A 22,671-nucleotide genomic window follows, 5' to 3' on the forward strand; every position below is an offset into this window, starting at 1 on the left:
CTGCCAATATGAACAAGTGGTATTATTGACCACTTGACAGAGAAAATCCTAAAAAGAAAGAGAGAGACAGACAGAGAGAGAGAGAGAGAGAGAGAGAGAGAGAGAGAGAGAATCTGTAATCTGAACACAAAACGAATACAAAGATGGACATGAACAGGGGAAATGTGAGTGCATTTCACCATGACTTTTTTTTAAAGGTACTGAGGGACCTGGGCCAAGGGCTTCTGCACTGAACCACACATCCCGCCCTTTTTAATTTTATATTGTAAGACAACCTCACTAACCAGGCTGGTCTCGAACTATACACTTTTCTGCCTCAACCTCCCCAATAGTTGTGATTACAGTGTTGCACCACCATGCCTGGATTCTGCCATGACTTCTAATCTGACATTTTCCAGTTCCAGGTCTTCACTTGCTCATCCTGTGGCAGACACCATCATAAACTGGAAAATGGAATCAAGAATCTTTTGAACTAAGTTTCAGAAGTAGCTATCCCAGAGGGTGCCAGTTCTCCCAATCTGTTTCCCCCTCTTCTTTGGACACCAGATGTCTGACTTTTAGCAGGGCCAAATAACAGTTACGGTTCCCAAACTCTACTGCAGCTAACTTTTGGACATTGTGATACAGGTGGAAAAGTCTGGTGCAACATCTAGGAAAGGTCGTAAGGATGTAAACATAGTCTTCCTCTCCTTTCCTTCTTCTAACTGACTGAAAAACAGACAAGATGTCTATAGTTTGAGCAGCCATGTTGGAGAGCATGAAGTAGAAGCCACATATTAATGATGGCCAATAGTGGGTGAAAAGAGCTTGCATCCAAGAAAAACAAAAACACCACACCAGTCCTAAACAGACTTTTGACTTCCTTTACACGAAAGACAAACAAACCGTTTTCCAAGTCATTATTGTTTAAAAATATCTGATACATACAGTCAATTTTATTTCATTTTTATTTATTTATTTTTGTGCCAGGGATCGAACTCACGACCACAGGCTTGCCAGGCAGGCATTTATGCCATGCAGCTAAATTCCCAGCCTCCCGTTTTATTTTATTTTTGAGACAGGGCCTCACTATGTATAGTTCAGGCTGACCTCGAACTCTCTATACAAGACAGGTTGTCCTCCAACTCATGGTAGTATTCCTGCCTCAGTCTCCCAAGTGCTGAGATTACAGGCATCCACCACCACAACCAATATAGTAGCTAAAAACAGAACCCAGAAATTCAGATGACTGACAAACTCTGAAACAGCATAGTGCTGTGGTTAGGACCATAACCTCCAGAACCAATACACCTGGTTCTGTCACTGACTACCTGAAAGAGCCTGGACAAATGAGTCATATTGTGTGCATCAGTGTTGTCATCTATGAAGACAGTAGTAGTACCCACTTCTGAAAGTGGTTAAAAGGATTGAGTTACTATATGTAAAGCACTTGGCATATAGGAAGTGCTATGTAAGTATCTATTAAACAAACACATTTAAAACGCGTCAAAAAGAACAATACCAACTACAGAGTAAGTGTGTGGGCCATACTAATCCACACAGTTAGGACTGTGCTCGGTGGAAACAGAAATAAGTTTTGTTGCATTATCCATGTTTCAACTTCCCTCCTAACAAACAATGGGGAAAGTAAAATTTAGAGACCCGAATATTGAATATTACCAAAAACTGACATTCTCTGGGCATGTATTGAAGTGGTAGCACTTTAACCACCAGGGAGACTGAGAGATCTTGTTACTCTCACCCATGAGAGCACTGGCTCACTTCTCAACTGACCTGACACACTTCTAAGGCAGCCATAACAAAGTCATGAAAAACAAAGACAAAACCTCCCTCCTCCTCCTAAACCTATCAAAGATAATCTTAGTCCATTCTTATACTGGCCAACAAGCTAACTCACATCTTGATTAAATCTCATTCTGTTCTCAAAAAATATGAAAGCATCTGACTGACACTTAAGGTATAATACCTTTCACTACTTCTAGAAGTAAAGGTTCCCATTTGCACTTTAACTCCCTTAACAGTCTTGAAAAGAATAATTACCCTCGAACCTTTCTCTAACCCAAACTTAAACTCAAACTTCTCCAACTCAAACAGAGTTGACAGCAGAAATGCCCTCTGAGGCAAGAGTGGTGGTGCACACCTGTGATCCCAGCACTTGGAGGCTGAGGCAGGAGAATTAGTTCAACGCCAGCCTGGGTTACATGGTGAGTTCAATGACTGCCTAAAGTACATGGCAAGACACTGTTTCAAAAAACTAAAAAAAAAAAAAAAAAAAAAAAAAAAAAAAAAAAGAAAGAAAGAAAATGCTCTCTGGTTGTGTTTGGTTGATTTTTGCAGTACTGGGGCGTAAGCACTGGACCTTCTCACTGTGGTACATCTCCAGCCACACTTTGGTGACACCCATCGTTATAGTCTGCCGATAATACATTTTTCCTATGAATCTTTTCCACCACATCGGAAAACTCAATGAAGACTTCACCTTTAACTTGTTTTTGTTTTTTGAGTTAGGGTCTCGCAGTTCAGGCTGGCTTTGAACTCACTATGTAGCCTAAGAGTTGCCTCGAACTTGCTGCAATCCTCCTGCTTCAGCTTCCTGAGTGCTGGGACTTCAGGCAGGTGCCACCATGGCCGGCCAAGACCTCCTATTTGTATGAGCATTTGACCCACTGCTCTTACAATCATATCTCTAGTCTAACCTGGGTCAAATATCTTAAATCTGCATTTCTCAAAATCGGTCACTTCTCAGTTGCTTTTGTCATTCCATATCCCATCTTATCTTTATCTCCCTATATACACATTCAAGGGACAAAATAAATGTCCGCAAAACTCCACTTTAAGTGAAAAACAAAATGCTGATAGTGGGGGAGGTGGGTAAATGTAAGACAACGACAGCCTGAGCTTCCAAAATTCTGCGTTCTAGAGAACCACTGAAAATGCTTTGAACCTTTTCCCAGAAGCGAGCAATAAGCAGGACAGATGAAACTGTGAGCCCAACCTAAGCTATCACCAGGGTCTGTCAATAAAAGGCCAACACCTTGGCAGGAGACACCCCCCACAGGGGGCTGTAAATGAATCCACAGATGGGTCACCCACCCTCCTGAACAGTGATGCATGGCTTGGGTCTAAAAAGAGAAAACAGGCCAAAAGCCCCAAATCTGTAGGCCAATGACCAAAGGGTAATTCCAGTAGTTTAAAACTGAGATCTACCAGAAAGAAAGCAGCATGTGCCCGCGCCTCTCTGTCCGGAGGCAGACAGCCTTACCACACTGCTGGCCCCTGGCCTGTATCTAGTGAATTTCCTCTTTTCATTTTCCGTTTAAGACTACCCCACCAAAAAGGTTCTGATTTATTTCTTCACTTCGCAGAGCTTCCCCATCCCCAAATCCTGCTAGAGACCAGCCCTGTGAAGTTTCTCTCTTCTGCACCATGCAGTCCCTCTTCTCCCCATCCCGCGCCGGCTAGGCGCCCTGATCCCGTGCCCGCGCTCACCCCCTGAGGGTCCTTGACGAAGTAGCTTCCGCTGGAGCCTTGGTAGATGCGCTCCGGGAAGATGGAGCGCTCGATGGCCAGCTCTGCTTGCCGCACCATCGACTCGAACTCCGGATCCTCTGGAAACTCGTTCCGCTCGCGAGAGGCCTGTGCGGCGTGCACTGCTGCCGCGGCCTGGGCGGCCAGCGCTTGGGCCTGCGCCGCCACAGTGTGAGTCTGGCCCTGGGCCGCCGCGCCCCTGGCCCGGTCCAGCAGGGGCTGCCGCTCGCGGTCGTGGCCTGGAGAGCCCGGCGGAGAGGGGCCGCAGCCGGCCGCCACCGCCACGCGGACCGCGCCCCCCGGAACCTGCGGGAAGTGAGCGCCGGAACCCGACGGGAAGGTGTACTCCGGGGGTTGGGCCCGCTCGGGGGACACTAGTGGGCTAGTCTCGTCCATCCCTCAGGCCGCCGGCTCGCGGACCCGGCGAGCCACACAGCTGAGCTGGTGGCCGGAACCAATCCGCGGCTCCCCCCTCATCTTCTGCCCGGCCAATCAGGCCGCACGTCTCCTTGTCTCCGCCCCTAACCTGTCCTGTTTACTTGGCGACGAGTAGGCTCGGCCCCTCGCGAGCGAACAGTAGCCAATCAGAACCCTCTCTACACCTCCGCGTTTTTCTCCCGTCACCTTCTTTGAAGACTGCGCGTGCTCTAGAACTAACCCCGGGTCAGGCACGCCCTCTGCCTCTGACCGTCTCCGCTCCGCTCCGCCCCTAACTTCCAATTGGCTGACAGGGTTTGGGACTTCTGCAAAAGAGCATCATAACGATTAGTCTGTTAATTGAGCGCCTAATATGAGCTGGCTATGAAGCTGGAACAAAGCGCATCATTGTATCATTAACCTACTATGTTCTAAGTGTTGGAAAGACTGCAGTGAAGCAAAGAAACAACCTTCTGGATTGAAAAAAAAAAAAGCCCTCATGCAACATACATAGTAGCTGGCCCAACTGTTTAATGTTTGTTAATTGAGGAAACAGTCCCATGAGATGCAAAGTATCACCCAAGACTTTCATTCACCACTGTAAAAATTCAATATCTAAACACAGTAGGTGCTTAGTATATTTTCAATAATGGAGAAGAGTACAAAGATATAACTCTTCTCTCAAGCCGAGGACACAGCTTGCTGAGGCAGAATGGGAGAAAGTCAACAATGCTAGCTAAAAACTCCCTTATAGGGGCTCACCACTTTGGGGTAGGCAGGAGTGTCAACGAAGGCAGTGGGTGATACCTGTGCAATGAGTTGAGGTGTAAGTGAAACGTGTAAAGCATTGAGGAAAGGGGATGAAGAAATGTACATGAAGCAGAAGAGGATGCCAGGAAAAAGGAAGGTTAGAACTTGAGAATACTGACAACAACCTGCTTGACTGAGAAGCCAGGCACCTTAAAGAAATACTGGAATAAATAAGAATGGGTGGCATCTGAAGGAGGGTGCATAACTAGTCCAGATAATGAAAATGTGTGAAAATTTCTTTCTTTCTTTCTTTTTTGTTTTTTTGTAGATCTGAAGATGATTTCAGGGCCTCATACATGTGCTCCAACTAACACGACCTTCTAAAATGTAGGGCATAATAGTTAGAAACATGGGCTTGGAAATCAGAAACATTTGAGTTTGAATTTCAGCTCTACAATTGTTAAGAGTTACTTAATCTCTGTGAGCTATAAAATAGGAAGAACCCCTAACTCACTTGATTAAATAAAAATCTATATATAAAGCAACGTAAAGCAGGTAGCATAACACTTAATGCATAAAAAAATTCAACAAATGTTAGCATTTTATCATTGTCAAGGATTTTGTTTTGTTTTGTGAGACAGGCTCTCCCTATGTAGTCCAGGCTGGGCCTTGAAATCACTATGTAGTCTAGCCTAGCCTTAAACTTTTGGAGATCCTCCTGCCTCAGCCTCCTGAGTGCTGGGATTACAGGAATGCACCACCACTTCCAGCTAGGTTATTGTTAATTTTGTTGGTTTTGTGCGTAAAGTAACAAGAAGACTAGACGTGTGGGTTTTCACAAAAGATGACCAGCCACATGGTCAACAGTATTTCACAGTCACTTTTTCTGAAATCAAAATTATTGCCACAAATGGGAATATAAAACTGAAAGAAATGTTGTTTAGTTGCTTGTCTGGGGATGTCAAACTTTCTAACCAAATAAAGAATTTTAGGAAGAAGTCCACACTGCCTTTGTCTGAGATAGGGTCTCGCCGCTTAACCAGGTCAGTCTTCTGAGTGCTGGGATCACAGGTGTGCAGCACAATGCTGCTTTAGTTGTCCCTTTCAGTTACAATTCATGTATTCCTTTTTCCTATCTAATCATCAAGTAACTAAGTGGTGCCTTGCCTCTTCTGCCCTACAGGTCACAGCCACAGAGATGATATCTTTGATATCCTTCATAGTATGTATATTTAGCCTGTGAATTTCAAATTATGATCAATGAAAGATCCTAGATTTGGAATTCACCCTGAAATTCAGGGTTTTTTCTCTATTGGGAATTCTCTCAGAATTTAAGTCTGTATCTACACCTTAGAACTTTTATTTTCCTTTTACTGGAAAGAGCATCAATACATTGCCTATTACATGTGAAGAGGCAGAAACTACTAAATACTAAACGTGGCAGGTATAGTTTTCAGTGGATTAACTCATGTAACTGGCAGTATAATGGAAATTAAGGCCAAGAGATGTAAAATAACTTAACCAATAGTCATTCAACTGGTAACTGGTGGCGGTGTACTCAAGGCTTGGCAGATTGGTTTCAGGCTTTCAAAACTATAGTACAACTAGGCGTGGTAGTGCACACCTGTAATCTCAACACTCGGGAGACTGAGGCAGGAAGATCATTGTGAGTTAGAGGTTGACTTGGGCTACAAAGTAAGCTCAAGGCCAGCCTGAACTGAATAGCCAGATCCGGTCTCTAAAAGACAAAAAAAAACACTATAGTATATTTCTTCTTGTTAAATATTCCTATGAATGGGTCTCACAATCACCCCATTTCCCCAACCCCACTGATGACGTACTAAGTTTTTCTATTTCCAGACTCTCTAAACATCTGTCAGTATCAGTGCCAGATTAATGTTCCAAAATATTGTTTTCATAATAGCATTCCTTCAGCCACGCAACTATGTGTAGGTGCGTACACATGTATGGTGCTGGGGATTGAACCCCAGGGCCTTGCACATGCTAGGCAAGCTCTACCACTGATCTATATCTCCAGCCTTATTTATTTATTTAAAGATAGTCTTACTAAGTTACCTAGGCTCATCTCATACTTATCACCCTCCTACCTCAGCCTCCTGAATAGCTGGGATTATCCATATGCACAGCAAGGATTATATTTTATTGTTGTAAAACATACATAATTTGTCATTTTAGCTATTCATAAGTGTACAATTCACTAAGTATATCTATAATGTTGTAGAGCCACTCTATTCAAAACATTTTCATTATTCCCAAGCAATTTGTATCCATTAAGCATTAATTTCTTCCTCTTCTCTGTCCTCAGCCTCTGGTAGCCTCTCTTCCACTTTCTATCATGATCAATTTACCTATCCAAGAACTGCTTTTTTTTTTTGTCTTTTTAAGACAAGATTTCACTATGCAGTTGAGGTTGGCCAAGAACTCACTTTGTAAACCAGGCTGGCCTCAAACTCACAGTGATCCTTCTACTCCAGCTTCCTGGGTGCAGGGATACACCAGGAGTGCTGGTGCACGCCTGACTAGAAATTACATTTTGTATACCATATCATCTCCCTAATTTTCAGATCTCTCCAAAATTTGGCCTCATCAAATCTATTTGACCTATTTTTTCCATTCTAATATGATCTATTTCCTTGTCTGGCAAGCATGAGGTCCTGAGTTCAATTTTTTTTTTTTTTGTCTTTTTCGTTTTCCGTTTTTATCGGTACCAGGGATCGAACTCACGACTGCCTGCTTGCAAGGCAGGCGCTTATGCCGCTGAGCTAAATCCCCAGCCCCCTGAGTTCAATTTTTAAAAATCTATTTCCTTGACACCCCATTCTCTCAATGACTGCAATTATATCTGTGGTCAATACCAGACTGTTTAACATATCATCCCCACTGAGCACCAGATTTAATCTTACAGGTCTTCTGGTCCAATCTTATTTCACAGGCTAGAAAACTCAATAACTTGCTTTAAATCACACACAACTAGTGGCAAAGATGGGATTTGAGAACAGAATTCCTGTGTTTTAAAATAATTTGAGGGATGGAAATTTAGCTCAGTGGTATAGTGCCTGCCTGGCAAGTGTGAGGTCTTGAGTTTGATTCCTGGTACCCAAAAATAAATAAGATAAAGTAAAATTAAATTAAATAATTTGAGCCAGATGTGATGGCACATGCTTGTAATCTCAGCACTTGGGAGGCTGAGGTAAGAGGACTGTACTGAATTCAAGGCCGATGTGGAGAAATCCTAACTCAAAAAAAGACAAACAAACAAACAAACAAACAAAACCCTTTAAACTATCATTTATTTTACACTGAATTCTTAGACAAGAGAGCCTTAATCTCATCATCATCATCACTTCTACTTTTCAGATGAAGAAATCTAAATTCAGAAAAGCAATTTGCTTTGCTCGACACACTTATCTTAATAATAGAGCCTTAGATTATTCCACGTATATGGAGTAAGACAGTAAATCGCAGAAAATCAGCGAGCATGGGTTGTCAAACCTGACAGAACTAGCATCATGCTGCACCTATATAGTTCAGTAAACAAGCACGGATACATGGACCGGAAAACACAGCATCTGGAAAGATTTGTTTTAATTTTGGGACTGTATTTTAAACACAGATTATCTGGCTGGTGACAACACAAATCCCTATAATGAATACAAAAGTGTCTATCACCACAGTGCTTGGCCCAAGATTATGAAAGAGCAACTGCCCTTTATGTTGCCCATTATATATAACAAAACTGCACATTTAAAGCAGGATTTAAATTCTGTCGTAAAACTCAGCGGCGGGGCCAACTAACAACGGTAAGCCTCTTGAGCAAATAGGCACGGAGGCTTAAGAAGCAAGTTTGGTTTCGTTTGGGGTTAACTTTGCTGCTACGCAGCCTCTAGGTAGGTAAGACCTGCGTGGCCCCCTCTTTGGGGTTTGCACAGGTGGGGCCTCAGACTCAGACCCACCCGGCGCTCAGCTATTCAGCCAGGGCTCTGGAAACACTTAGCCCCGCGCAAAGATGGCGCATAGGCGGACTGACCCAATGGGGAATGGCGTTGCTCCCGGTTGCCTAGGTAACAGCCAATGAGAAGCGAGAACTGTGCCCTGTGAGGCCGTCCGAGATGGCTGCTTCCAGTGGGGCAAGTACTACTGGAGGTAGCCGAAGGAAGGTGGCAGGGAGAGCCGGGCGGAATAAAGGTCTCAGCCACTGGAGCTGCGAGTCTGGGCGTGACGACCGTCCCAAAAGGCGGAGCCCAGGTTGGCTAGCGGCGCGGATGGGAGGGGGCCGCGAGAGTTTGGTCAGCCAGGTAGGAACCGAGGAGCGGAGCAGATTACTTGGGAGATTGCGCCGACCCTGGGGCGGCCGGCCGTGGAGTCCTAAATCCTGGCCTTGAGCTCCCACCTGCGGGGTCAAGACCCAGGAGAGCCCAAGGCACCTGGGAATGGCAGTCGTATATGAGCCCAGAGTCTTTGGGGGCTGAAGAGCAGACACAGCAAAGAGAAGGAAATAGAGCTGGAATGCAAGAATCCCGTGAGATCGTGTTGTTTAGCAGAGGTCTAGGGCTTTGTCTGCTCTAAGGCCCGTCTGTACCACACTCGTGGTGGAGAGATGAGCCATGTACCGAGACTTGGGACTGGGATGCTTCAATTATTTGATGGGTGGCAGACCAGCAGTTTAGCATCTCTGAGCTGCTTAGGTACCAATAAGAATAACTCACTGTCTTAGAAGCCAGCTCAAGCATACTGCTTTTCTTGAACTAGAATTGTATTTGGACACTGTTACGCCCTACTTCCCATCCCTCCCAAGTCATTGTTTGTTTGTTTTTTTTTTAACCCGAGTTTCTGGTACCAGTGTTTTCTTCCCATTTTCTTCAATTTGACCTTTTCACTCTTATGAAACATGACCTTTATGTATTAACTATACATTTCTTTATTTTTCACATGAGAGAAAGGGTGAGGGTTAGATTTATAATTTTGTTTATTTATTTTGGTTTTTTGAGATTAGAGTATTGCAATGTAGCTCAGACTGGACTTGAACTTACTGTATACATTTATAATGTTTACTTTTTTTTTTTTTTTGGACCAGAGATCAAACTCGCAACTTCACACTTGCCAGGCAAGCACTTGCACCGCTGAGCTAAATCCTCAGCCCCTACATTTATAATTTTAAAGCCAGTTATATCCAGTTTGTTTGAACTCACTTTTATTTTTGTTTTGTTTTGTTTTTGAGATAGGGTCCCTCTGTTTAGCTCAGACTGGCCTTGAACTCGCAGCAATTCTCCTGCCACAGCCTCCAGGTGTTGGGACTACAGGCACGTGCTACCACGCCCTGCAAAACTGCTTTCTTTCTAATTGAAAGAACTTTAGCAAGAGAGTCATACCCTGGGAAGGGTACTTTAGGTAACAGTTTGAAGGCATATGTGAGGATTTAGGTGGCTACTTCTAAACAATAGTCTCTAACTGAAAATCTGTTACCCTTTATGTTTTTTTTTAATCCCCCTAATTTGGACATGTTACTGTGAATAAATAATAATTATAATAATAATTTTGATTTGTCAAAATTTTAAAAAGAGAAATGGAGTGAAAAAAATTCTCATTACTAGGCCAGAGATGTAGCTCAGTGGCACAAGCACCTGCCTGGCAAGTGCAAGGTCTGAGTTCAATTCACAATGTCAAAAAAGAAAAAGAAAAAAAATTCTCATTACTTTCCTGGAGTTCTATCTGGAACAGTCTGAGGCAGGGAAAGGGTCTGGTGTGCTGTGAAATAGTACATTGGCTTATATATAGACTAAATATTAGTTTTCCTTTTGCAGCTTATCTATCAAAAGTGCTGCAAGGGTGAATGTTTATTGAGAAGAATGAATCATCCTGGCTTGTGACTAGAATCCTTATGTATCTGTGTAACCTTAACAAGGCTACAGTTGCAGCTGCTTAATTGAGAAGTCTGGGTTTGCAATAAAAGCATCTAACACCAAGGTAAAAATAATCAAAGTTTAATAAACTGTTGATTTGCACACATACATATACACACATGATTACACAGAAAAAAGCAGAAGTACGAAAAAAATGTTACATCACCAAATTGGAAGAAGCACAAACTCCTGAAATCCAGTGCTGCGGAGTCCTGGGCATACGTTTCGGGGTCCCAGTGATTCTAGGCGGAGTGTCCACTCCACAGATGAAACTCCAAAATCCCCCTGCTAGTGAGACTCCTAAATAGCAGCAGAAACAAAAGTGACAGGGTCCCAACTGTGTGTGACCAGGGGCAGAATCTGCAGCCTCTAGCTGGCCAAGTACGTAAAGGCTGCAGACATTTTACCAATTAGGTAAGTAGAGAGAGAATGTCCTTGAGAGAGGGCCAGACTGTGAAGGGGTTCTGCTCATCTCAATATGTGCTGCCAGATATCCTGACAGTTAATCTTTAGAACAAAATCGTGGCACTGCTGTGAACAAGGCAGATCTTTTATACTTAACTTTAACCCTTGGGTCTGGAGCCTAACCTGTAGGCCATCTATTCTCTTTAAGATTATTTAAATACCTAGCACACACACCTGTCTGCATCCCCCTGTTAAACTGTTGAGATTGTCAGTGTTCCTCAGCACTGGCTATTCTTTATTAAAGTGGGTTTGTCTCAGTGACCATGGTTACAGATGGAATTCTATTTTGCACAGTGGATGTGTAGCAATTAACTACACATTCCTGTAATCCCAGCACTCTGGGAAGCTGAGGCAGGAGAATGGAAAATTAAAGAGTCCAGCCCCAGCTACTTAGTAAGACCCTGTCCCAAAGTAAATTTTAGAAGAGGGCTGATTATGCAGCTCAGTAGTAGAACACTTGCCTGTCATGAATGAGGACTTCAATCCCCAGTTCAATCTCCAGCACCACTAAAAAAGAAAGAAAGAAAGAAAGATAAAAAGGAATGGAAATTTGTATTATGACCTTTGAAAACAAATAGGAAAGAGTGGTGGCAGCGTTAGATTGAGAAATGGTGTTCCAATTAACTGTTGCTGTATAACAAGTTATCCCAAACTTTACATTTGTTCATTCGTTGTTCTGTTTTGTTTGTTGTTGGTTTTTTCTCAGTATTGGGAATTGAACCCAGGGCCTTCAGCTGAGTTATATCATCTGCTCCTTTTGTTTATTTTTTTGAGAGAGAGAATACTGCATAATTGTCCAGGCTGGACTTCAATTTATGACCCTGCTGTCTCAGCTTCACAAAGCATTGCAGTTACAGGCATACACCACCAGGCCAAGCTTTTATCACCTTTTATCATCTGACCTCAGAACACACACCATTTCTATCATGTTCTGTGGTGGAAGCAACCACAAGCCTGCTCACATTCAAGGGACAGGAATTAGGCAGTGGCATGGTCAGATAGTAGGACATGTATAGCCAGAGATACTGTTGCAAACATTTTTGGAAATATAATACTCTACATTTGATCATAGGAGGATAACTCTTCAAGTTTCATTAGCTTCTTTAAAACTTTTAGAGTACAGACCCCATAAGCTGATGATATACCAAAAAGATGACTAAGTCCACAGCTTGACGGCCTGGTTAGCACTTTGCCCATAGATAATCCTCAAATTAGAAAAACACTGTCTTATCTATGGTGATGCCACCCTGAATGTGCCTGATCTCGTCTGATCTTGGAAGCTAAGCAGGGTTGGTCATGGTTAGTACTTGGATGGTAGAAACATTGTCTTTTATGTACCTCCTACTGATGTTTCCAGCGTGAGATGAGATGCCACTCTCAAAGTTTTATGTAGTCTTCAGAAAAATTTGTAATCTTCCTGTGTAAAGAATAACTTTGTGTTTTGGAATGATTGTCAATCTAAGATTGGTAGAAGATACAGGCTTTTCAGTTCCAACAGACATATGTCAAAGGGATGAAATATTTTCGATTTTTACCTCTTTGTGCTGTCACTGGTTTCTAAGAGCTAAAGATGATCTATAGGTATCAAAATGCTTAGCTGGACTGGAAAGAGTTTTCTTCTGCAGCTCTGATGGAAAACTTTCTCTCCTCTCATTAATGTTGTATTGGCACTGGAGTCGTGTTGACCTCTACCCCAGCACATTCTACTGCTGAGCCTATGATAAGAGGGTTGTAAACCTGAAACTGAAAGCTGACTTTCTGGGACACTGATGGAACATAGAGGGTGTAGCAGGTACCTACATCATCTCTCTGAGAAAATATTCCCCAGAAGTTAGAGGGGCTTATCGTACAACAAGCATATGGTTTCTATCTAGGAATATCGTATATGATATGAAGGGTCCTAGACATGGAGCTGCTGACTAATAATTAGAAAAACGAAAAAGTCCCATAGGAATGACCCCTAAAGGTGTCTCAAAGAGCCTCCCTACAGTTGACCTTTATTATAAGACTAGAAGTTAATGTTTATCTATGTTGGAATGAGAATGCAAGAATTCTCCAGATTCAGCTGTCCTCACGTCTGAAATGAGAGCTTTTAGAGTCAGGACCAGGGCTGAGGGGACGTGACTGACCCTGCTTCAGGTCAGGCTGTTTCACATCAGGTCATTTGCAGGCATCATGTCAAAAATGGCCAATGTTAGAACTTTCTGTAGGGTATTGGTAAACAACAGAAATGTGGTGACTAAACTTTGTTTTTCCTCTACTACTTAGTATGTACCTCATTAGTCAAAATTGCTGAATAGTTGTTTCAAAATGTTATTGGAATTGTGGTGATATCATTTTTACACTGAGCAAAGACTTGAGAAGTTTCCAGTGAAGTAAGTAATATATGAGTTTAGGTGTCTCTTTTTGAAAAAAGGAAACATTTTTCTTCTGTCTTTTTGAGACAGGGTTCATTATGCAGTTCAGACTGGCCTTGAACTCACTTTGTAGCCCAGGGCATCTTCAAACTTGCAGCAATCCTCTTGCCTCAGCCTATCAAGTGCTAGGATTATAGCCATGTGCCACCAATCTCGGCAAGAAACCCACATTTAGTGGACAGAGCGTGGTGACATTCTTGATACATTCCTGTATGTTATTTAGCCCACCTGCTGTCTCTGAAATAGGTTATTACTTCTGCTTTACAGACGTGGAGACAGTGCTCACTTCAGCAGCACATATGCTATAGATGAAGAAATGGCTTTAGGGACATTAGGTGACTTGCCCATGGTTACACCATGAACCAGGATTTGAACTGGAGTTTTTCAGCTGTCAGGCTCCACAACTCCACTCTGTTGTATGAGGAGTCAGCAGAGGATAAGATAAGCTAGAGTTTAAAGAGCTTGGGCTATGGAGGCTGGCTGCCGGCCTTCTGATAAGAGCAGAGTTAGCAAGTTTGTTTATCCTCTTTGTACTTCAGTGTCCTCACCTATAAAGAAATGACAGTGCCCACTTCATCACGAGATGAAATTAGATAGATGTACACAATCAGAGCCTGTACCTGTTAATAGTGGTATTTGGGATCACTTCTCTGAGTAGGCTCAGTTGATTGTAGAGGATTGTGTCATCTGAATTGGGGTATAAACACTCGGCGCTGTCTGCAACCACAGGTGTTTGGTTTGGTTTGGTTTGGTTTGGTTTGGTTTGGTTTGGTTTGGTTTGGTTTGGTTTGAGACAGGGTCTCACTATGCAGTTCAGGCTGGCCTTGAACTCACTGTGTAGCTCAGGCTGACCTCGAACTCATTCATGGCAGTCCTGCCTCAACCTCCCAGGTGCTGAGATTACAGGTGTGTGCCACCATGTCCGGCCCAGCACCACAGTTTAGAGAAAACAAATATAATGCATGTGTTGTTTTAGCTGAACACTTGTTTTAGAGCATCATGTTTGTATGAGATATGCCAGATCCTCCTTGTCCTATGAGGCCAGGAAGCTTGGTATTTAGGTCTTTGTCTCGTGCACCAGCTCTGGCCCCTGGGCCCTGAAGAAAAGGTGCATTTGTTACATTGGACTTGGTCAGGGGCCTGCAGCTCTAGGGTAATTATTAATCATGAGGAAACTTTCAATGGTGATTTGTCACACAGAGTTTTCACACAGTATTTCTATTTAGCAAAACTGTAGTTCATAGACATTCAGATGGGAATCTAATAGTGTCATATAAACTGCAGATTCCCTGGCTCCAACTGTACAAGAGCCGATGGAGTAACTGTGAATTCAGCCCCAGGAATCTGCATAATCATCTTTCAAGAAAATGGTGTATTACTTAGATCTGGAAAAAGATGAAGGGGTGAATGAAAAGATATTTGTAGATTTGTTTTTAAATGGGATTATATTTTTTAGCCTGTCAAGTGATTATCTCTGTTAATATTTGATTACATTTTAATTATCTTTGCTCCTTTCTTATACGGTTTTGTTTTATTGGTTTGGTTTGGTTTGATTGCGATCAGGTCTCACTATGTAATTCGGACTGGCCTTCAAGCAACTATGTAGACCAGGTTGCCCTCGAACTCACAGAGCAATCCTCCTGCCTCAGCCTCCCCAAGTGCTAGGATTACAGGAGTGCACCACCATGCCCTCCCTTCCTATAGGATATTCTCAAATATATTCTTTTACCATCTAGCCAGTTCCCAAATGTTATTGCTATGTTTTTCCTATGATACATTTGTCATAAGCATTCCTTCTGCTCCTATTGCACAGTCCCGAGATTGCCTCCTCATATGCGCATATCTCAGTTAGCTTTTGTTAGGTAGTGACACACCACTTTAACACATAGTGGCTTTAAACAAACACCATTTATTTATCCTGCAAGGCTGTGAGGTGTTAGTTTGGTACCAGGGATCAAAACTCATGACTTCGCACTTGTCAGGCATGCGCTTGGACTGTTGAGCTGAATCCCCAGCTCTTGTGAGGTATTGGTTTGGCACTGGGCACGGAAGGACAGTTCTCCTGCCTGAGTTCATTTCATCTGCAGCCAGCTGGGTAGCTGCTCCATCTGGCCTCTCATCATCCCGCAAGCGAGGCTGGGCTCATTCACGTGGGGCACAGGAAGCCCAAGTGTAGCAAACCTCTCTTCTTATCACCTTTGCTAACAGTGACTTCCATGGCCAGCCCTGATCCAGTGGGTAAAGGAATAAACTGCCTTTCAGGGAGAGGATCTACCATGTCACATTGCAAGGGTGTGACCAGAGGGAGAATAACTACCTCTATTACAGAATTATCACATCTCCTCCTGTGAGCTTCGCTGACCAGGTTCCTACTGCTCCAGCCACTTCTGCTTCCTGTTGCCCCCTTTATTTTCCTTAAACAATATTCCCTAAACATCATGTTGTTCCCTTTTCACAACACCCAAAGGCTTCCTTCCCCTAGCCCATCCCTTAGCCAAAAGAAACTCCTAGGTGTCAGAGACTTCTGTGGCTGGCTGGACCTAACAGTAGAGGCTATAGTACAGGAGAACAGAAGTAGCCATAGATGAGGAGGCTTGTTTGCTAACCCCAGCTTGGTCACCAACAGAATGGGGGGGGGTTGTAGTACTAGGGATTGAACCCACAGCCTTCACACTGAGCCTTATATATCCCCAGCTCTGTCCCCTGCCCCCGACACACACACACCTCTTTTTTTATGAAACAAGGGTTTGCTAAATTGCTCATGCTGGGCTTAAACTTGTGATCCTCTTGCTTCAGCCTCCCAGAGGGCTGGGAATATAGACATGCACTGCCATGCCCACCACCGTCATACATTTAACCATTGTGCATTTCTGTTTATTCATCTGCACAAATATGTGGGGTTGTTTTCAGATTTATGGTGTTGCCTGAGTATACCTATTACTCCGTAGATAAGCTCTCACTGTGGTCATACCAGACTTCTGGTTTTGCCACTGGACATCCCTTGTTTACAATGCTCTTTGTGCTTTCACTCCCGTGTGTTTTCAATCTAGCATTACTTTTTGCTTTTTTTCACTCCTTGTTTTAAATACTGCCCATCCTTTATCCTTGTTCATTTCTGCCATCCCAGTGATTTATACTCACTTTATCTGTGGTATAAATCAGTGTTTCAATTGCTGATTTTATCAGATTTAACCTCTTTGGGGAAAGAGATTGTATTTTATATATCAGCTAAACTCATAGTTGGTTAAGCCTTCATTTCCATCCCGGGTTATAGAAAATAGCATCACACTGAAAACTTTTAAGATGAATAGAAGGATAAGAGTGCGTGGGCAGAGGTGGTGGTGGTTGTTGGAAAGGAAGGTGTTTTATCACACGTACTCAAAGCAGGCTGGTGGCCTTTTGGGTGAATCTACAAATCGTTTTGCAGTTATCTACAATCGTTTGTGTTTTTTGCAGTCCATTCCTCCAACCATCCTGTGACCCTGGTTCTCTTCTGTTTATTTCTTACAGTTTTCATCCTTTTCTTCTGTAAGCTGTCACCATGACCTTAACAAAAGGGTCCTTCACCTACTCCAGTGGGGAGGAATATCGTGGCGAGTGGAAGGAGGGTGAGAAGGCTCTTTGGGGTACCCAGCAATGAACGCCTCATTTTACTAAAGGAAATATGTTAGGAGAGGTAGCCAGCTTTGTGAAGCTTCATTTCCCACTCCAGGACTCTACATAGTGCCTTTCCTCTTATTCTGTTATTAAATAAAGTAACGGGAAAATGCTGTTGTTAATCCAGCCTCCAAAAATGAGCTAAATCTTTCCAGCTCTAGACTTGTACTCTTTTAACATTATTTCATCCTTTAGTAATGTTTGAGAATTTCTTTTTTTGTTTTGTTTTTTGCTTTTTTTTTTTTTTTTGTCTTTTTCGTTTTTATCGGTACCAGGGATCGAACTCACGACTGCCTGCTTGCAAGGCAGGTGCTTATGCCACTGAGCTAAATTCCCAGCCCCTGAGAATTTCTTAAATAAATGCTAAGGTACCCAGTAGAGCAAAATGAATTCTTTTATTAGAGTGCAGAATTCCTTGTAATACCTTGGTCACAGTGAATCTTAAGAAGTTAAGAATGACTGGGAAGTAAAGGCAAACCCTCAAGAGCAAATGACATTCATGACATTTGGTTTCCTGTGACAGCTCATTCTATTTGGAAGTATTCAGAGGAATAATAAAATTTTTCCTGAAACTGTGCAAGAAGAAATTTAATGGTACTCACTTTAGAAAAATAGTCTGACCACTTTAAAGTGACCTGGGGCCAGTGGTATTAATCCAGGAGCTGCCCCAAGGACACTGGACTTCTCTGCACTGGCACAGGTGCCCCCTTCATATTAGGTCCCTGCAGCTGGTAAACTCTTGAGCTGTGACAAGTTGTACATTTGTGACTTTTCTTCCTTTCGTCCTAAGCTTTTTCTCCTACCTACAAACACCTACCATCCCCTCAATATGGTTTTCTAGAAGAAAGACATCCTGTTGTCCTGCCAGCCAGTCTCTGTCCACCAAGGAACTTTCTCACTCTGTGGAAAGGACATGATTGCTCCCCGAGCTTATTGCTCATGTTTCTGGTCAGCTTAGTGAGTAAACACAGCCGTGCTGATGGAACAGAGCTCAAGGCAGTGTTGCCACTCGGGCTGTTTGGTTTGCCACATAGCCTCATGATGCTTAGGGGTACTGTTATTTTTTTCTCAGAGCCCTGGGATCTTAAGAAAGTTAGTTAGTTTTACCTTTCATCAATTTCCCAAATCTTTTTTTTTTTTTTTTTTTTGAGACATGGTCTTGTTTTGTAGTTCAGATTGGCCTTGAACTTACTGTGCATCTCAGGCTGACATTGAACTTGCAGCGATCTTCCTGCCTCAGCCTCCCAAGTGCCCACTTCCCCTTTTGTTTAATGGAAATGATAATAGTGCTGTTCTAACCTCATATGGTTGTCATAAAGATTAAATAAAATGACAAAAAGTACTCAAAAGAGTGGCTGAAAGGGCACTATAAACTAGCTAGTGTCATTTTACTTTATTTATTTATCTGGTGAACCAGAAATCAAACTAAGGACCCAGTGCTTGCCAGGTAGGCAGTGTGCCACTGAGCTGTATCCCTGGCCTTACTTTATTTTTAAATTTTATTGATTGACTGATTGATTGTGTGGTACTGGTGATTGAGCCCAGGAGCCCACTACACCTCCAGCCCCTAACGTGTTATGTTATCATTCATACTTGGAGAGACCTGTTCCAAATCTGATGAATGTGACTTACAATGGGAGGTGCCAGGATTCAAATTTTATTAGTGCCTGGCTGCCCTACTAATGCCATCGCTTCTCTTTTTTGGTCAGAGTGATAGAAAATGTGGGTTGATAGGCAAGTGTAAAAGGACCTTGAAGCAACTGTCCTTCTCTTTGCTCAGGCCGCAGACACGGTTTTGGTCAACTGATGTTTGCAGATGGTGGCACCTACCTGGGTCATTTTGAGAATGGACTTTTTAATGGCTTTGGGGTACTAACCTTCTCAGATGGCTCAAGGTAAGTATTAATTTATTCCTTTCTCTATCCTTAAAGTAGGGAAGCTTTGATATAAAGATGGGACATTGGTGAATATCTGGTCAACCCTGAGCTTCTCTGGGCCGTGCAGAAAGCAGACAAGGAGTAAGAAGTTTATTAATTACCTTTTAAACAGATGTAAATTTTTTTTTTTTGTCTTTTTCTTTTTTATCGGCACCAGGGATCCAACTCACGACTGCCTGCTTGCAAGGCAGGCGCTTATGCCGCTGAGCTAAATCCCCAGCCCCAGATGTAAAATTTGAAATGTAAGCAAGTAAATGAACTTCCACCAACTTCCATTCACTTAAATTCTTTTCTTGAGACAAGGGCCTTGAATACTCCATATTCTGATTTTGTTCTGCTGGTTGGGAATGAAGTGGATAGGTTGGGAAGCTCTGAGCTAAGCAGAGTCAGCTTTGCTCCATGGCATTATTAACCAACACATGCTGTCAGCTGCTCGACTCAGTCGACTAGGACAGCTTACTTGCCCAGAAGAGGCTAACATTTTGGTGTTTCTGCAGGTATGAAGGGGAGTTTGCCCAGGGCAAATTTAATGGCGTTGGAGTCTTCATTCGACATGACAACATGACCTTTGAGGGTGAATTTAAAAATGGCAGAGTAGATGGTTTTGGTAAGTTGCAGCCTAAAAGGATGGGTGATAGTTGAACATAATATGGGTGGGAAAATGTCATTTAGCTTTAATTCTTCAATAGATGTCCACCAGTCTACAGTGATCATGCCTGAATCCACTGAACTCACTAAGTACTCCTGAGTAAAACAATGTGTTTTTCCCTTTAGCCTCTACACATTTAGTTCATCTCTGAGACACTGATCCTTTGTCATGTTTTACGTGTCTTCCTGAAAGGCCTGCTCACTTTCCCGGACGGTTCTCATGGGATACCCCGTAACGAAGGCCTCTTTGAGAACAACAAGCTACTGCGGCGTGAGAAGTGCTCTGCAGTGGTCCAGCGGGCCCAAAGTGCTTCCAAGTCAGCCAGAGATCTGACGGCCTGATAGGGCCCTGGGATCATTGGGAACAGTGTCCTGTAAATCTAGCACTCCTAGTGTTCACTGGAAGGGAACAAATGAACCAGACCTGAGGTGAAATGAGAAGACAATCACATTGGAGCAGAGCCTAAGATGTGCTCCTTCACCTGCCAGTCAAGAATTCCATCACAGAAAGGTGCTGAGGAGTTTGACCCAAAGACCATGCAGCAGTTGGTAACAGCTCTGTCGTTCCTAGACCCCAACATGTGGAGGACGGAGGAGCCACCTTTTCTGATTTGTTTTTCCTTGTTCCTAAAAATTCAGCTTCTTCAGTATAGACCTGCTTCAGCCTTCACTCTGTTTGCTGCCACGTAATTCAGAATCTCTTCATTTTGCCTCCATTTGGGGCAGCTGATCCTCACTGCAACTTAGAGCTAATGCCCTGTGCTCTCCTGGAGAAGTAAAAAGATGGGGTGGCTTAGACAGTGCAGGAGTCCTGTGAGAGACAAGGCTTTCTTTACACTACCCGCTTGTTCACCAGTGGATCCTGGCTCCAGGCTCCCACTTCATGTGCTCAGACTGCTCTTCACCTCTGTGGGCCCGTACAGGACTGGGTAATAGTGCTATTTTCTTCCCCCTTGACTTCACAAGCCATTGCCCCTAACCTGAGTTATGGCAGAGAATCCAATCTTCCTGTCATGTTTGTGCCTCTCTTCTTTCTTAAACATCAGACAGGATCCCTCTATGGGATAGTCAAGGGGGAAGGGGCCCATATCCAAACCACTTCACCTCCTGTAGACACCTGAATCCCACAGAAGGCTATACCAATAGTCGTTTCCCAGAGGCTCCGTAGATGAGACTTACCCAACCCCTTGGTTGTAGGTGCACATGGACTCATCCTACAGCTATGTGAACTAAAAGTATTGGCTCCTCACAATTGGGCACGGTGACTCTTTCACTACAGTCGCGGCCCTCGGGGCTGGGTCAGATCCCGGCAGGCAGAATCCCAGCACAGTTCATCATGAGGTGTCTGGAACTCGAACACGCCCCTCAGCACACATCCTCACACCAAATCTCCCTCAGCAGCAGACCGTGTGGAAATTATAGCCATGTGCCTCTATCTAGTCTTTGATGTGTACTGTAGAAACAGTTATAAGAATAAACAAGTCACTATAGCTGCCTCTTCATGGTTTTCATGACTTTTTTGCCCAGTATCCTGATTGTCAGCCCATTTGATGTTACAAGTGTTCATCAAAGTGGGGCTCGGAGCTGACACTGACGCAGACACCTTCCTACTGCATAATGTCCTCTGATTCCTAGAACCACTGCAGAATAGAAAGCATAATTTCTCTTTTAAATCACACAGGCCCAGGAAACTCAGACTAGTGAATGGCAGAGCCCAGTGGGGTCTGTATCCTAGTCTTTCCACCGGACCCCTCTCACCCTGAGTGTCACTGAAATTGTTTTTGCCAGTCCTGCTGATGACGTGAGGAAGTCAGCGCCTGTCTTGGGTTTTTCTTTTCTGTAGTAGTAGAACATCACCCCCATGCAGCCCATTTGCAGCGTGATACTACTCAGTCTTCGTTCTGGCCTCAGGAGGAAGATGTGTTATATCTATATTATAGATGATGCTCAGAGAAATTAGATTGCTTCTCCAGTGTTCCAAAGATAAGAAGGGGCAGATCCTAAACTTTAAACCCAGGTTTTGAAGCCTAGAGGTCAAGCTCTTAACCAGTGCACTAACCAGTACACTGACCAGGCTCCCTGGCCTTAACTTTCCCTCGGACTTAGCTTTGGTTCTCCACAGAGCCCAACTTCTCTGGAAGGTGCTTGTGAGAGGCCAGTGGCCAGGTCCCAGCCTTTCGTGCCATCAGATTCCCAGTTTCAGTTGCAGATTACCTTTTATAGTCTCCTCTATCCTAAACAAGGATTTTTTTCACCCCTTTTTACACCCCCACCCCCACCCACCCCAAGTAATGGGGATTTAACCAGAGGCTTTGTGGTGAGCTATACCCCGGGCCTTTTTTTTTTTTAAAATAAGGCCTTGCTGAACTGTCTACCCTGAGGTTGAATTTGCCTCAGCTCCCAGAGTGCTGGGATTACAGGTGTGCACCACATGCCCAATTTGTACTTTTTTATTGTTTTTTGTTTTACTATTCCAAGCTGAACTTAAATTTGCTATGTAGGCCAGGTTGTCCTTAAATTCATAGCTGTCCTCTTCAGCCTCCCTAGTGCTGGGATTACCAACAAGTCCAGTTTACCTGTTATTAAATTTGTATTTTTTAAACTTTTTTGTTTGTTGTTTTTTTTTTGGAGACAGGGTGTTACTATATAGTTCCAATTGGCTTTGAATTCACGTGTAATCCAAACTGGCCTTGAATTTATGGTAATCCTCCTGCCTCAGTCTCCCAAGTGCTGGGATAACTTTTCTTTTAATGAATAACATTTTTAAAAATTATCTGTTTTTCAGCCACTGGCCACATATTATCACTGAAAAGAGTTAAACATTTTGGAGAAAGCAGCCTCTAACTCATGTGCTAAGTATGGCATGGTTTCACCTCTTTATAGTTTCCGATTTGAAACTGTGAACCTTTTGCCAGGCCCCCACTAATCTGG

The 22,671-nt window shown here is 43.3% G+C and overlaps 2 protein-coding genes across 7 annotated transcripts in view; one reads left to right on the forward strand and one right to left on the reverse strand.

Moving 5' to 3' along the window:
- The window catches only part of Pi4k2a (phosphatidylinositol 4-kinase type 2 alpha), a 40,766-nt gene extending 36,746 nt beyond the window's left edge, over positions 1–4,020 (reverse strand). Inside the window, exon 1 of one of the 3 annotated variants that reach the window (XR_010046309.1) lies at positions 3,490–4,019. Coding sequence is in view for 2 of the 3 variants with exons in the window: in XM_003479776.5 (XP_003479824.1) it covers positions 3,490–3,924 (435 nt within the window). In the remaining variant the exon portion in view is untranslated. Of the gene's footprint in view, positions 1–3,489 lie in introns of all 3 variants that reach the window. The other 2 variants (XM_003479776.5, XM_063245102.1) reach the window with 2 other exon arrangements.
- Positions 4,021–8,799: 4,779 nt separating this feature from the next.
- Morn4 (MORN repeat containing 4) lies at positions 8,800–21,236 on the forward strand. Of its 4 annotated transcripts, none has more exons than XM_005008052.4 (6): positions 8,800–8,961; positions 10,518–10,680; positions 17,009–17,106; positions 18,936–19,050; positions 19,590–19,699; positions 19,934–21,236. In XM_005008052.4, exons 3-6 carry the CDS (start codon positions 17,040–17,042, stop codon positions 20,080–20,082), a joined length of 441 nt encoding a protein of 146 aa, XP_005008109.1. In that variant the 5' UTR covers positions 8,800–8,961; positions 10,518–10,680; positions 17,009–17,039; the 3' UTR covers positions 20,083–21,236. The 4 variants fall into 4 exon arrangements, with proteins under 4 accessions (XP_005008109.1, XP_003479823.1, XP_005008108.1 ...); XM_005008051.4 differs by having other exon boundaries at positions 8,805–9,011; XM_003479775.5 differs by lacking the exon at positions 10,518–10,680 and having other exon boundaries at positions 8,802–8,961.
- The last annotated feature ends 1,435 nt before the right edge of the window (positions 21,237–22,671 follow it).

The sequence above is a fragment of the Cavia porcellus genome, unplaced genomic scaffold, assembly GCF_034190915.1.
Source record: "Cavia porcellus strain 051 isolate PalLab524CR breed Dunkin Hartley unplaced genomic scaffold, mCavPor4.1 scaffold_2, whole genome shotgun sequence".
Taxonomy (NCBI): Eukaryota; Metazoa; Chordata; class Mammalia; order Rodentia; family Caviidae; genus Cavia; species Cavia porcellus.